Below are 17,004 nucleotides of genomic sequence, written 5' to 3'. Positions count from 1 at the left end.
GTAGTAGTGGTAAGAGCAAATAAGTTTGTCTTGTTGTCTATGATATTAGCTTTATTTTCTTTTATTAAATCAAAAAATTTCCCTTTTATTTCTAATTTGTTGAATTTTTCAAGTAGTTTTTCTGCATCTATTGAGATCTTCATATTGCCTTTCTTCATATGTTTATTTGTGGAATTCTACATTGATTGATTTTTAAAGTTTGAATGAGCCTTGCATTCCTGGAATATACTCCACTTTGTCATGATACATTATCCTTTCTATATGTTTCTGGATTCAATTTGTTAATATTTTATTGAGCACTTTTGCATGTGTCTTCATGAGAGGTATTGCACTATAGTGTTATTTTTCTGTTACTGCCTTTGTCTAATTTTGGTATTAGGGTAATGATGGCCTCCAAATGAGTTTTATCTGATATTCCAGAACATTTGTGTAGATTTGTTATTGGTATAACATCAACTGGTCTAACATATTTGGAGTTCCAGGAAGGAAAGAGAAAAAAACAAAACTGAAGACATTTTTAAAAGAAATAATGGCCAAGAATTGTGCAGGATTAACAAAGCTATGGAACAAGGTTACATAATTTAACATTCTTGTAACTGTCATCCTAGAAGAAAGAAAGAACAGAAGACATCTTTGGATTTAAATGGCCAAGAATTTTCTAAACAAACCACAGATCCAAGAAGCAAAAGAACCTCAAACCAAACCAAATGTCCCTTACACATACCTAGCCAATGTGCTAAAAACCAAAGACGAAGAGAAAATGCTGGAAGCAGAGAAACATTACAAATTAATACAAAGGAATGAAGCTAATAAATACATTTACAAAAATTGTATAAGACAGAAGACAACCGAGCAATGTTTGCTGAAAGAAAAACCTCTCAACTCAGAATTCTAAATGCATCTAAAATGTCTATTAAAAATGAAGGTATAATAAAGACTCTTTTGAAAAAAAACAAAGAAACTAAGAGAATGTAATACCAGGAGACCTACAGTGCAAGAAAAGTTAAAAGTCTCTCCAGCATAAGGGATATAATAACAGATAGAAATCTGAATCTACAGAAAGAAAAAACTGGGAATGGGAAACTTGGAAGTAATTTTAAAGATGTTTTTCTTTTATGTTCTATATCTAAAGCAAGCATAATAACAATTTATTGTGGACTTTATAACATATGTCAGAGTAAAAATGCATTGCAACAGTAGTACAAATAATGAGATAGGAAAATGATGGTACACTACTTTAAGGTTGTTGCAATATACGTTTTGCATATCATTTGAAGTTACACTTACCACAGTGTAAGATGTGTATTATAGAACCTAGAGCAACTACTAAAAAAAAAATTCAAAAAGTGGTAAAAGTAATAAGCTGCTAATGGAGATAAAATGTAAGTTTTAAAAACGCTCAATCCAAAAGAAGGCATTAAAAGATGAACAAAGAACAGATGGAACAAATAGAAAACAATAGTAACATAGTAGATTTAAATCAAAGCATTAAAATCACATTAAATGTAAATAATCTAACCATCCCAATTATTTGGCAGAAATTAACTGAATAAAAACACAAGACCCAACTATAACGTGCCTATAAGAAAACCACTTGAAATATAAGGATGCAGGTTAAAATAAAAGGATGGAAACAGAAATACTATGGAAACACTTATCAAAAAAAAGCTGGAGTAGCTAGAATAAAAGCAAAGTAGTTATCAGATCAAGGAATATTACTGGGTGTAAAGAAGGACATTAAATAAAGATTAAGGGGTTAATTCATCAAGAAAATATAGTAATCCTAATAGAAATTCAAAAGACGTAAAGCAAGAACTGCTAGAATGGAAAGGGCAAAGAGAAACTAATATTGTTGAATAATTCAACACTCTCTTGTCAGTAACTGATAGAACAAGTGGGCAAAAATCATTAAGGATAAAAGACCTGAGCAACACTATCAGCCGCCTTGACCTAACTGACGAGTAGAGAACATTCCACCCAACAACACTGCTTTTCAAGTGCACATGGAACACTCAGCAAGATTGACCAGATTATGGACAACAAAATGAGTCTTAACAAATTTAAAAGTATTGACATCCTGAAAGAATCCTGACTGCAACAGAATTAAACTAGAAATTATTGAGATACCTAGAAAAATCTTTCTTTCTTTTTTTTTTTTTCTTTTTCAAATGCAGTCTCACTCTGTTGGGCCAAACTGGAGTACAGTGGAGCGATCTCAGCTCTCCGCAGCCTCCACCTTCTGGGTTCAAGTGATTCTCCTGCCTCAGCCTCTTGAGTAGCTGGGATTACAGACGCCTGCTACCATGCCTGGCTAATTTTTATATTTTTAGTGGCGACAGGGTTTCACCATGTTGGCCTTGCCGGTCTCGAACTCCTGACCTCAGGTCATCCACCTGCCTTGGCTTCCCAAAGTGCTGGGATTACAGGCGTGAGCCACTGCACCTGGCTGAAAAATTTTAAGTATTTGGACATCATTGTGCTTCTAAACTCATGTGTCAAATAAATCACCAAGGAAGTTAGAACATATTTTGATAGGACACAGCTAAAGCAATGCTTGAGGGAATGTTCTAGCATTAAATGTTTATTATAAATAAATAAAATTCTCTAAGATTTAAGCTTCCATATAAAAAAACTAGAAGAATAAGAAGTAATTAAACCCAAAACAGACAGAAGGACAGAAATAATGAAGATAAGAACAGAAATCAATGGAATTTAAAAATGAAAGCAATAGAGAAAAAAATCAATGAAGCAAATAATTGGTTCTTTGAAAAGCATAATAAAAATGAATGACACCAAAAATTGGTACTTTGAAAAGTGTAATAAAAATGATAAACTTTTAGCTCAATGCAGTCCAGTGTAAACATGGGAGACATATATAATTTAAAATCTTCCAATAGCCGCATTAACTAAAGCAAAAAGAAATCAATTTTAATATTGTATTTTATTAACCTATGCAAAATATTTCAACATATAAACAATTATTGATAAGCTATGTAACATTCTTTTTTTATACTAAGTCTTCAAAATCTGCTGTGTATTTTATAATTAGAGTACACATTAATTTGAACTAATCACATTTCCAGTGCTCATTTGCCACATGTGGGTAGTGGCTACCATACTGGACAATACAGCTCACAAATAAACGCTATGAGGAATGACAAAGGGAGCATTACTGCAGATCCTCAAGTTGTTATTTGAATAGAAATAGGACACTGTATATTACATAACAAATTTATGTCCGTGAATTCAACAACTAAAATAAATGGACAGATTCCTTGAAAGACACAGATTATCAAAACCTACTCTAGAAAAGTAAATAATACGAGGTTTTTTTTTAAGTTTTAAATGAGTTGATAGTCTAAAACCTCTCAAGAAAGAAAACTCCAGGCATATTTAAGGAACATGCTCTGTTTTATCTTTTTCATCTTCTTTTTCTCTTTCTTAGGTTTGGATAATTTCTATTAATCTATATTCAAGTTAACTTATTCTTTCCTCTGCTCTGTGCAGTCTGCTGGTCTGCTTATTGAAGAAATGTCTTATCCCTGCTGTCATGTACTTTTGTTTCTCTGCTGAAATATCACACCTGTTCAAGTGCCTTTATACTAGATCCTTACATGTGTTAAATCATTAACATATTAATAACTAACATACAATATAAAATTTGATTAAGAATCAATATTTTAAGTTTAAAATTAATTTAACATTACTTTTAAATCACCTGTCTCATAGGTCTGACATCTGGTGCATCTTTGGGTCTGGCTCTGTTGACTGCTTTATCTCTTGATATCTTTACCTCTTGATACTTTTTTAATCTTTGTATATATATGTGTGTCTTATAATTTTTTTTGAATCCTAGACATTGTCTATAGAAGACGAAAAGCTAAATCCCAGACACCATATATAGACAAATAAGAGCTAAATAATATTTAAGCTCAGAAACAGTCATGCTTCTTCTATTAGTCATTAGTGTCAGGGATTGAGTGAGTCTAGTAAAGTAGTTGACCTTGGTTTGAGTTTTGCTTTGTTTGGGTTGTCTTCAGTGCACCAACAACTCAAAACTCCAGCTGCTACTGCTACTTTATGCCTTGTGTGTGGACTGGGTTGGCAGTGGATGGTTTCTCTGTTGCTGCTCGACTGTCAGCTTTCAGCACATCTTGCATATTCACGTCACAGAGAAAGTCTCTCCATGTTCTTACCTCTCCACCATGTAGGCTGCTGTTGCTTTGTGACTTAGTGGGAGGCTCATGATGGAGATAGTGGGGATTTTTACTTCTGGACTAGCTTGAGACTTGGGCAGGCCTTTGTGTATGTAGAACTCAAGGTCGCAGTTTTCTTAGGGTTACTGTCGCTTGCCCTCCTATGGCAGCCAAGCTCTGCCTTGCATCTGTGGGTGTACTTGGGTCTGAGAGCTTCCTCCCTCTCTTTTAGTGGGAGCGGATTTCTCTTTGTATCATCACAGTATTTTGTGCCAAAGCCGATTTTCTGTTTCAACTCTAGGGACAGATGACTTTTGCTTCTACCTCACCCTCAACAGGCCAGGGTACCTTTGCCTGGGCTGGGTGGCCGAAGGGTTTCCTGCTGCTCTCCTGTGGCAGACTGCTTATGGTTGTTATTCAGTATAAGACGTATTGTCTGGGCAGAGGAAGTTTCCTGTTCCTCCCTCAAGGACAGATACGATCTTTGTTTCTACCTCTCCCTTGGCCCTAGAAGCTTAAAGACTTTTTAAAAAGACTTTGGCTTCGTCTGAAAAAAGTGTCCAAGAAGCAGACAGAGTTTCATGAAGACAGAGGTCATGCCAGCATGAGCAGCTCTTTCAGGTTTCTTGCTGTCACTCGTATCTTTCACATGGGCCCACGAGTGTGTACTCTCCTTGTGTCTGGAGTTCCAGGGATTCTAAACTGTCACACCAGCCCACATTCGGTATCTAAAAGTTTGTTGAAAATTGTGCAGTTTTCTGCTTTCCCATTTGTATAGTAGCCTTCTCTTCCTCTTGTGCTCTGCCATAGGTGAAGCAATTTGTGTATTCTGACTTTCCTTTCCATGGAGGGGCTTGTCACATTTTGGAATGTAGCTTACCTGGTTGCATTGCAATCCCATGTCTCTGATGGGCTTAAAAAAATGTATGATTTTGTAGATAATGTGATTTTTTTTTTATCCTTGTTGGAGTGGTAGCTATGTTCACTTTCAGCCTTCTGTATTCTAAGTAGAAGCAGAACTCCTTTTTTTTTTTTTTTTTAGCTATGTTAAAACTGTATCTTTTTACATTCTCTTTTTTCAAATTCCCAGCATAGGTTTTACACTATTATATTCTACATTTTACACTCTTTATTACCCTTAGGACACTTCTGATCACTTGAAAATTTTTATAGGCAATTGCCTTATTTGCAAAATGTAGTTGTCATTAATGTGAAACTGTGACAGTACTGCTTTGTTTATGCTGTTTGTGCTTGCTTAAGGATGTTCAGATTATTCTGACAGTGATAGCTGGGAGAATACAGCTGATTCTTAAAATAGGATCAGGGCTTATTTACTAGTTTATTTAGGAAGCTGTTTCTAATGAGAGGAATTTTCTTACTATTAATTGAATTTTTAGTTTGGGCACAATTTTCATATTAGAACTTGGTTGCAAGTGACAGAAGCCCAACTCTAGCAAATTCAATAATTATTTATTATCTTTTGTTGACTTTGGTACCAAAAACTTTTTTAAAATTTAAAAAATCATATGGAGTATCTTACAAAACCTGAAGAGAATACAGACAGGTTTCAAGGAGAACTAGAGCAAGCAAAGACTAAAAGCCATTAGGATTCTCTTCATTTCTTCACTCTGTTCCTCACCGAAATCTTCTGTAGTCTTCCTCTCTGCAGAGAGACCTTCCTTTGCTTTGCTGGGGCTCACGTTGGGAATCATCCCCAGAGACAGCTTTCATATTAGATCTCTTAATGCTAACAGGATCTCCCTGGGTCCTGCATCTTTAAATTTATCAGAAAAACTGATGAATCCAGCTTGGATACTGATGGATCTCGCTTGGGACAGGTGTCCATTTCTGAATCAACTGTATCAAAGGCACAGGATCTGAGAAAACGGCAGAGACCTGTTCAGGATAAGCCTAATGCCCACCCTTGGACCAGGCAACTGTGGTTGGCAGGTAGACTTCTATTACGCAGAATGAATTGTCTCAGGTAACCTTTTACGTTGGTAGAAGGAGCTTGAAATAGAAATAAGGATCTGATAAAATTTTCCTGAACTAATTAATTATAAGGAATCTTGAAAAGCAAATGAAATCCTAAAAATGTCTTTTCTTTATGTAGTATGGGCCTATGTACTGGTTTTAAAACAAAAATCAGTATCAATTGTTGTTGCAGTATAGATGTTTACTCTGCCTCAAATATTTTCATAATACTGATATATTTTTTGTAGTTTAAGATCAAAGGTACTTAGTAATAAACCCATGAGATGTGTTGGTTTATTGGTGCTCAATTATAATATCTAACTATTGAATAAAACAAAATAAATAAAAATAAAGTAAACATTTTATGCACTTTTTTCCTAAAAATGAATAGATTTATAAGACAGAGCCATACTTATTTGATCTAAGGTTCTTGCTGGGGCTACTCCTGCATTTGAATTGGGTCTTAACCTTTGAGATTTTTTATGTGGATGTGGTTTCATTATAGAAAGTGATTTAGAATCCACTTTATGAGCCATGCAGCTGAAAAGATTTTAGATATGATGGCTTCTGGGCATGACAGTTGTACACCTTTCACTGGGGTTGCACCTCTGTAAGCTAAATTATGGAGTACTTACAGGCACACATTTTTCCTGTCAAGAACTATGGGGCATGCAAAATGCATTTATGATTGATAGCAGGGCACACAGAGTTTAAAACCCACATTTTTAAAGTTAGGCTGGTTAACCTTGTACAATACTATAACATGGTGCTTCGCAATTAGAAGCACAGAGCAGTAACATTTGCTGCCAAAAGAGCCATATTTATTAACTCAACAAAGCTATAAGGAGCAGGATTTGAAAGGTGGAACACAGTATTTCATCTTGAGAATCATTTTTGATCTTCATCATCAGAGATCTTACAGAACTACTTTAAAAAAAAAACTGGACATGCTAATCAATCCTATAAAATCTGAAAGGTTATGAATTTTTCATCACTGCATTGTGGCTTTCAACTTAACCGTCAATATTTATAAATCTCCTCTTCCCAATACATATAAAGGTAAAAGAAAATGAAAAGAATTGAAGACAATAGTATTTTGACTTGTTCTCTCTCTTTTTTTGATACATAAGATTTTGCAAAAATAAAAAAATTGTTTCATTTCTTAGTGCAAAACAAGGGGGGAGAGAGTGTCTTAAACCATAGATATTATTTTGCAATAGGTAAATATTTCCAGTCCACTGTGGTTAGAAATAAGGAATTTGAATATTAGTGGCTTTGTAGAATTTATGAAAACACAAATATAGGCAACTTAAACTTAGCCTTATCTCATCCCAAGCCTTTGAATCTGAGAAAATGCCAAGAGATGCTAGACTGTTCCGTGAATAAAAGATACTTCGTCTGACAAGAAAAGAGGAGCAGGGGTGTATTTTCTTGGGCTTAGTGTTGGTACCTTATTATTTCTCTGAGAAGTTATTTTACTTTTGACTTGAAAAACTGATTGTCATGTCTTCTATCTTTATAAGGATACAAAGTCATGAGAGAAAAATAGATAATAATCTTACTACTGGTTTCTGCCCTTTAAAAGTGCCTATCCTGACTAACATTTGTTTGCTTATAATCCAAAAAAATGATAGTACAGGGAAAAAGCTTGATAAATGATATACTTTCTGCCACTCAAAAATGGGTTTGATTTTGTTTCAGGATTCATTTTGGAATGAAAGGCTCCATCATGATTAATCCACTTGAGTGTAAATATAAAAATGGAGCTTCTCCTGTTTTGGAAGTGCAGCTCACCAAAGATTTGATTTGTTTCTTTGACTCATCAGTTGAACTCAGGTAAAAAAAGAAATAAATAAAAGTACTTAACCTGCAGTACTGCAGAGCATGGTTTGGGATGTCACATGTGTGACTAAAGAAACAAATAAATAAATAGTTTGTAATTGATGAAACCTCATTTTAAAGAAGCCTTCAGATAATATAATTTGTAAGATCTTTGTTGTTTGCATATCTAACTCTTATACCCTGATTAACATAAAGTGCTTACAGCAAAGCTCGTTTTAAATGGCACTTTGTGAAATTATAACCAGACTTATGATTAATGTGTTTTGTATTCCTTTCTATAGAAACTCAATGGAAAGCCAACGGAGAGTAGGAATGATGAAAGAATTAGATGTATGTTCACCTGAATTTAGTTTCTTGAGAGCGGAAAATGAAGTTAAGAAACAGAAAGGCCGGATGCTAGGTGATGTGCTAATGGATCAGAACGTATTGCCTGGAGTAGGGAACATCATCAAAAATGAAGCTCTCTTTGACAGTGGTCTCCACCCAGCTGTTAAAGTAGGTTTTAAGTATTTTTTAAATTATCTCTTGAGTTTTCAGCACTGTGAAGGAGCCAATGTGGAAGCCTTAACTCTGCATTGCAGTAACACAGTCTCCACAAACTTCAGGTGTCCCGCTTCCCACGTCTACCCAGGTCAATTTCTCGGTGCAGCCGGCTCTGACCACCGCACGTACAGTAGCCTTGTGCACACCCTCCCTCTCCACATTTCACTCTCTCAGTCTTCCTTAACTTGCCCTGCTTTTTGTTCTCTCCATACCAGGTATCCCTTTCAAACATAACCTATTTACTTATTATCCTGATGGTTTAAAAGCTGTCTCCTTCTCCTAGAACACAGTCTCAAAAGAAAACAAGGCTTTGTTCACTGAAGTATCCCAACATCTAGAACGTGGCCTGTGGTGTATGGTAGGCATTACATATTAATATTTGTGGAAGATGTGAATGAGCTAACTCACAACTTATTTTCTCTCTGGCATATTAAGTACATGTTCTGCACACATTCGTGTATTCCTGATTACAGCTGTTGGTGACATTAGAAGCTGCTGTTGTAGTGTAAGGATAGCAGTGGAAGGCAGGCAGCAGGGTCCAAGGAATAAGTGATCAGTGAGGAAATGGAAACAAAATGCAGAGCCCTTGTTCACATAGGCCAGAGTGAAGGGAAAATATTGACCTGCTAGAGAGGATACCAGGACAAGACATGAGTTTGTTACTTTGTTTTTTTCTTGTTCTACAACTGGAGAGACTTGAACTTATTTATATGTTGTAAAAAAAAAAAAAAAAAAAAAAAGTGGTTGAAGGGCAGAGGTTCCACCTGTAGAAAAGGGAATGGCGACGAATACGGCAATGTTCTAAGAGGGTAAGAGAGGTGGGAACCCAAACCCAGGTAGAATACATACATTTTTTTCTAGGAAAGACCTCTACATTAGGGCTTTTATCAAGACCTGTTGTTACTAACTAAATTAATTTTTTAGCTCTTTTAGCTGAATTATTTTGTACATAATTCACTCTATTAACTAAATTATTAACTAAATAAATATTTACATAAACACTCTATTAAGTAAATAAATATTTACATAAACCCAGGTTATTTGTTTACTTTGCGTAGATACTTACTAGATAGTTTTAGTCATACCAAAATTAGTAGGAATTAAGCTTTAAAAGAAGCCAGGTAATGATAGGTCTAGATTAGATTCTGCTTTTTGATACTTGGAACAAGTGAGTTCAGTATGGAAGTAATGAAACAGAACTTTAACAAGAGTGAGCTTTTTAAAAATCACTTAGACCTCGATGAAAGATGTTTTTGAAAAAAAGAACCCAGGGTATTGTTGTTATCTGTGATGCACGGATAATTTACTTTTTATCTCTGCATCCAGCCAGCCATCCATCTAGGAAAAGATAATTTACCCATAATGCCTGGGGGTTTAAAAAGTAATGACATTGACCAGGCACGGTGGTTGATGCCTGTAATCCCAGCACTTTGGGAGGCCAGGATGGGTGGATTACAATGTCAAGAGGTCTTCAAGACCATCCTGGCCAACATGGCGAAACCCCGTCTCTCCTAAAAATACAAAAATGAGCTGGGCATGGTGGCACACGCCTGTAGTCCCAGCTACTTGGGAGGCTGAGGCAGGACAATCACTGCCCGGGAGGCAGATGTTGCAGTGAGCAGAGATCACACCACTGCACTCCAGCCTGGCAACAGAGCGAGACTCTGTCTCAAAAAAAAAAAAATTCTGAAGTTTACCTATTGGCTTCTTAAAAGCACGTGTACAAAAATTACTGAAAAAGTGCAGTTTAACCTTTCAAGGTGCGACTTAATACAGTATGTAAGATATGGAAAGTAATAAATGCTTTGGATGCATGCGAGTTTTAAAGTTTAAGTGAACAACTGAGGAATATTTATAATACTTTCAGGATGACTATGTTGATTAGATTTTCACTTTTATAGTCACTGATAAATGATTTTCTTTGTACATGTATGTGTCTGTTTATATGCAGCCTTCCCTCGGTATACACAGGGGATCAGTTCCAGTACTGCCTTTACCAAATCCACGCATACTCAAGTCCTGTGGTTGGCCCTAGGGAGACTGCTATACAAAAAGTCAGCCCTACGCTCATGCAGGCTGCACATCTCACAAATATTATATTTTTCATCCATGTTTGACTGGACAAAATCTACATCTAAGTGGACCTGCTCAGTTCAAACCTGTGTCGTTGAAGGGTCATATTCACACACAGACAACAAGCACGAGGCATCAGACGGTTTCTTTTGGGATTACCATTGATAGCACATGTGCCAAATAATAATTCTACAAGGGTAACACTGAGATTTATGCTAGGCTGTGTCAGAAAAAAGTTCTTCAGTAAGGTCTGTGTCTGAGCTCTTCCATGTGTTAATAAGTACTTTGATATTAATGCATGTATATAAATGCATATCTTTTTTAAAGCTCGATCGTGACCTTGGTGGTCATCTATTCTTGTGCCTATTTTCCTTTCCCTTCTTTCTGTTTTATATTGTTCTTGGTAATTTTTTTTTTTCGAGTCCAGCAAGATCTTTCAAGGTGTCTGATACACAATGCTGAGACTTTGAAGGCGTCTCATACAGAATAAATATTCAATAAATGCTTGAATTTATAATTAAAATTTATAAATAGGAATCGTGTTTTTGTCAGTAATATTATCAGTTCAAAATAAAATTACTGTTAATGATACTAAATAGATCCGTGAGAAATAGAGCTCTAGAAGATATGCATATACGATTGACTCTTGAACAACACAGGAACTGGAGTGCTAACCACCCCCCATTGAAAATCTATATACAATTTTTGACTATTCAAAAACGTAACTACTAATAGTCTACTGTTGATCAGAAGCCTTACTGATAACACAGTTCACACATATTCTGTATGTTTTATTGTTACATATGTATTCTTACAATAAAGTAAGCTTGAGAAAAATTGTTATTAAGAATATTGTAAGAGCCAGGTGTGGTGGTCTGCGCCTGCAGTCGCAGCTTCTTGGGAGGCTGAGGCGGAAGAATGGCTGAATCCAGGGGTTTGAAGCTGCAGTGAGCTATGATGGCGCCACTGCACTCCAGCCTGGGCAACAGAGTGAGACCATGTCTCTAAAAAAAACAAAATAATATCGTAAGGATTGTATTTACTATTCATTAAGTGGAAGTCGATCATCATAAGATCCTCCTCCTCATCATCATTACATTGAATAGATTGAGGAGGAAGAGGAGGGGTCGGTCTTGCTGTCTCAGGGATGGCAGAGGCGGAAAAAAAAATCTGCGTATAAGTGGACCCTCGCAATTCAAACCCATGTTGTTCAAAGGTCAACTGTATTCAAAATCTATTTACAGTTCTCTTTCACAGAATTGGCAAGGCATATTATTTCTTACAGTAATGAGCAAGTCATGAAACTGGGCTCCACTGTTTTTTCCACTTTAAGGTTTGTCAATTAACGGATGAACAGACCCATCACCTTGTGAAAATGATACGTGATTTCAGCATTCTCTTTTACAGGGTAAGAGCAAAATTTTTCAACTATGTAAAATGTCAAATGTCAGTGGTTTCCTTTTGGATTGCACCAAAAAATGTGAAAGCTGTATATAGCCATCTAGTGGAAAGAGCATGGAGGTGCATTAAGGGAGAGTGATATTATGTGGGTATAATTAACATCTTGAAATTCTAGGTCATAGGTCAGTTCAAACTCAACTAACTATAATCATATTCAATTATCTTTATACCAGTTGGGAGCAGCCATTTTAACATTTTACAGACCCTTTTCTATTTTTGGATACATAAAATATAGAAAGTCTAGAAAAGCCGACCTACAGTAACACTTTCAGATAACCTTAGTTCCATCAGGCTTTGCCACTGACTGTAGACCTTGGTTCAGTCAAGTTTGCCACTTAACTATCTGTGTGGTTTAGATTATTTGGATAACTTTATCTAAGTTTAGTTTCTTCATCTGTAAAATGGGATAATAATGTTTCTCTGTCTACCACAGTTTTGAAAAGGAAGTACTTGCTGACTTATAAATGTGGAAAGTTATATACTATATGCATATATAGAATTCAATAAACACATTTTATCTTTTAAGCAAAGTATCACAAATACGTCTTTTCTTCACAGTCCATTTTCTGTATCCAAAATTTTCATTTTTACTATGTTCAGAAAGGCAGGTATTGTAGCATTCTTTATTAATTGGCCTAAAATGTGAATGAACCTCTTGCTCTGCAGATCTGTCTTGAGTAACTATGGCTATTTTTAAATTGCATCTGCTTATTTCTTCCTCCAGAAAAAGATGACCATAGAAAACTGCCCATTTCCACCCAGATTAAATCGGGTCTTCCAATACTTTCCTTAAATTAATATAAATTGTGTAATTTTCAGCTCATATATGGTAAGCTGTATTTCTGGGCTTTTAAACTTTCACACTGCTGATGGAAACCCAAGATATTTTCTTTGCAGGGGGCTTAAGTATTTGTGAGTGGAATGAAACTCACAAAGTATATCAAAATATCTTTTGAAGTAGAATTTATACCAAAATGGAATATATTCTCTGCTAGGATGGTATTTGAATGTTTATTTTCTTTCCTTCTTTTTTTTTTGAATCTCTAAGGTTAAAAAAGAAAAAAAAAATGTCCTTTTTCAGGTTAACAAAGAAAATACTCTTACTGAATTTTGTCCCCTAGAAGTAAGTTTTTTGGTTGTTGAAACTGAGTGAGCAGTTTCAGTCTTCTAAAAATAACCAGATTTAAAGCTAATCTAGCCTTTTCCCTTTAACTATATACTTATGGTTAATTAAAAAAGCCTTAAAAGTGTAAAAGACATTTTTAAATATAGAACTTTTACATCTCATTTAGATAAGAGGATAAAGCTATGCAAAGAGCAATTTTGAATACTAATGTCATAAAATGACTTATTTCACGCAAATTTTATTTGACAAATATTACCAAATCTTGTCAATACCTTTTTCTCTGATGAAAGAAAAGATTATATTGACATATGTACAAACGTATGTAAATTTTTAACAGATGATTTTCAGAGATGACCTTCGAGACTGTGTCTTTGGCTCCTTGGCAGCACTGTTTTGTGGATAACAGAATATTTTGGTTTTTTTTTTTTTTTTTTTTTAGTGCCGTAAAGCAGGACTTGCTGTCTCTAAACACTATAAAGTTTACAAGCGTCCTAATTGTGGTCAGTGCCACTGCAGAATAACTGTGTGCCGCTTTGGGGACAATAACAGAATGACATATTTCTGTCCTCGCTGTCAAAAAGAAAATCCTCAACATGTTGACATATGGTAAGATATTGAATTTAAAGGGATACCATTTGCCCTAACCATCTAACTAAAAAGCTAATAATCAGAGAATATAACTGAATAACTGTCAGGCTAGTCAGAAGAGAACATAAATCAAAAGTATTTTAGTCCTTGGAAGGAAATAGTAAATAACGTCACCAAAGAACCTGAAGGAGCCAAAGGTGATTTATGGACCAGTTCTGAATTTAGGTAGAAAATCTCTGGCTCAGGGAATAATATGTAGCCTTTACCTTTAACCTAGTTTGTAAAAAGTGAGTACCTGGAGATGTCAATAATTGGAAAAAAATGCAACTACCTTCAAAAGTCTCTGCTTCACTTAGAAATAATATTATAAAACACGAGCAAGAGATTTTTACAGATTATATGTCTTGTTGGTGAAATAATAAGACCACTTACTACACTCATGTGTGGTGGTTCTGCCAGTTGCCGAGTATGTCTCTTCCAATGATGCCTTCCAGAACTGGAGAAATAACCGCAGGACAGGTTTGAGGACTTACTGTGAGAGGTATTTGAGCTAAAACTCCATCAATCACCTGACCTGACTGGTGGTGGATCACAGTGACATTTTTGTCTCCTGGAATTAGTGCCAGTTCAGAGCCAGTGTCCAATAATCCTAAAAAAGTCTGATTGTTTCCTTTTTCCCCAATGTACAGTTACCTTGGTAACAGGCCATAGGACCTTTTGGGGAAATCTCAGAGAAAGATTATACAGTATAAAGCAGCTGCATAGCAGTATGTGTGATTTTAAGCCAGTAGTACCAGTATGATATGAAGCACATCAAATGCTGCACGGGTTCAGGGATATTAGAGGTTTACATGTGCAGGAAGGTTGGGAAGATCTCAAAGAAAGCATCATTTGAATGGAGCTCCTTGTTCCACTCTTTTCCCCCTTCTCCCTACTGTACTTTTAAAAAAAGTATCATTTGAAATTTACTTTTAAAAATAGAATTTTAATTAAATGATAAAGCAAAGAGTATTTAATTGGAAAAAAGGAGCATGGCCACAAACCTTGAATCATTAATAAACATGGCATGGTGGAGGGATGATGAGAATACTGGCCAACCCCAACAGAGGCTCCACTTTGTGGAACAGTAAAAGCTAGTTTTACAGGGAGGATGTGATCAAATGGTGGTGGTCATTAGTAGTTTGGGGAATGGTGTTAACGGTCTTTCCTAAATTAGCGCATTAAGGACTTTTAGCTGATTGTAGCAGTTAACATGGAAAACAAAGAGACTGAAAACGCATGTAAAGAAGCTGGTGCAGAGTAACGGGCAAACGATGGTTACCAGCCTGGGGTCAAGTCACTGGACATAGTACCCTAGTAAAACTTTTTAAAAGTCAACAAGGACTGTGGCAGATTTGATAGGTAGGAAAATGCAAAAGTTTTCAGGACCAAATGATAAAAATATTCACATTGTGGGTCTGGGAAAATGGGCTGCAGCAGTGCAGATGCAGTGCGTGTTAGATATGGGAAAGAACCGTGGAATATCCAGGAAGACGTGTCTTAGGGGCTGCGATCCAGGATGAGAGAGGCTGTCGGCACAGTGCTGTTGATTGAAGCATTCCAACTTCTCAGTTCACTAAGAATGGAAAAGGAAATGAGCCAAGGTCTGAGCTTCAGCAAATACCTATAACTACAGAGTGGGCAGGAAAGAAAAAGCAAAGGAAACAAAACCGTAGGATTGGACATAGGAAGAGACTCAGGGCACTACTAGGCTGTGGGAAACCCAGGAGGTGGGAGGGGCCATCATGTCTGTAGAGCTCGGGGACAGGGGAGGGAGCAGGCGTGCAAAGGAAGTCCCAGCTTATGTCTTCATAAGTATGTCTAGAGCTGCGTGCTTTCTCTTGGTGTCCTTGTGTTTCATTTTCTGCATCACTCTTCTTGTTCTCCAATACTTTTCTCTAAACCACTCTACATCTTCTACTCATCTGCTTCACCCCTCGTTACTATTACAGACATCTGAAATAGATTTAGATAATAATATATATATATATATATAAAAAACACACTTATGGTTTTTTAATTTTTTATGAACATTCATACATTTTTTTAGGAGCAAGAACTTTCATAATTTTTTATGAACAGGAACTTTTTTTATAATATAGGTATACATTTATTTGACCAAATAACTAGATACTGCATTGAACACAATAGCTGGCAGATAGAAGACCTTCAATATATGTCTACTGAATAAATGATTAATGTTCTGTATTGGTTTTCTATGAATTGATATCTCTTGAGATTAAAAAAGTTATCAAATAATTATGTTATTTATCATATAAATACTTGTCAATGTCAAAGGTTCTTTTGAAACTAGATTTCAAAGACCCCACAATTCCCCAAAAGAGACCTATGAGTTAGGGAAGGCTGTGCTCAAAATGTTCTGGGCCTTGTAATCCCTCTTCCCTCCTGACCTGATTCTGTTTTCTACATTGGCACTCAGCTTGGAACTTTGTTTGATGAACCAACTATACACTGCGAAATAAATGTTTACATATTTTAAAAAGCTTGAAAACCGGGACGATATGCCCTGTTCCTAGATTTTTCTGTGAATAAGTACATCCCATTTATTTTCTGGAGGAGTATTTGAACCTTTTTTATGTTGACTAAATTTTCTCATTTTAATGTAAAGTCATTTCAAGTTAAGTTGAAGTCTGAAAAGGCCACTACCAATTATTTAAATCCTCCTGTTTCTTCCGTCGCTGAAAGCTTACTGAACTCCTCATGAAGGCCTCCCCCAATTTTCCAGTTTCCACTGATCATATCACACTTTAAATACTGATACTATTTATTGTTGAGTTTTGTTTGTTTGTTTGTTTGTTTGTTTTGAGTCGGAGTCTCAGAGTCTCGCTCTTGTCACCCAGGCTGGAGTACAGTGGCGCGATCTCGGCTCACTGCAGCCTCCGCCTCCCTGGTTCAAGTGATTCTCCTGCTTCAGCCTCCCTAGTAGCTGGGATTACAGGCACCCACCACCATGCCAAGCTAATTTTTGTATTTTTAGTAGAGACGGGGTTTTGCCATGTTGGCCAAGTTGGTCTCAAATCCTGAGCTCAAGTGATCCGGCTGCCTTGGCCTCCCAAAGTGCTGGCATTACAGGTGTGAGCCACCATGCCCCGCCTATTGTTGGTTCTTAATTATTTGCTAGCTAATATAATTTATGTATGT

At 36.1% G+C, this 17,004-nt stretch overlaps 1 protein-coding gene across 2 annotated transcripts in view; it reads left to right on the top strand.

Moving 5' to 3' along the window:
• LOC105466630 (nei like DNA glycosylase 3) overlaps positions 1 to 17,004 on the top strand; it is a 53,158-nt gene that overhangs the window by 17,724 nt on the left and 18,430 nt on the right. For both annotated transcript variants that reach the window (XR_978333.2, XM_011715694.3), the window contains exons 3-6: positions 7,872 to 8,006; positions 8,294 to 8,507; positions 11,962 to 12,036; positions 13,655 to 13,821. Coding sequence is in view for 1 of the 2 variants with exons in the window: in XM_011715694.3 (XP_011713996.2) it covers positions 7,872 to 8,006; positions 8,294 to 8,507; positions 11,962 to 12,036; positions 13,655 to 13,821 (591 nt within the window). In the remaining variant the exon portion in view is untranslated. The remainder of the gene's footprint in view (positions 1 to 7,871; positions 8,007 to 8,293; positions 8,508 to 11,961; positions 12,037 to 13,654; positions 13,822 to 17,004) is intronic.

Source organism: Macaca nemestrina, chromosome 3 (assembly GCF_043159975.1).
Source record: "Macaca nemestrina isolate mMacNem1 chromosome 3, mMacNem.hap1, whole genome shotgun sequence".
Lineage (NCBI taxonomy): Eukaryota > Metazoa > Chordata > Mammalia > Primates > Cercopithecidae > Macaca > Macaca nemestrina.
The sequence above is the reverse complement of the archived record's forward strand: the minus strand, read 5'-3'. Positions and strand labels throughout refer to the sequence as shown.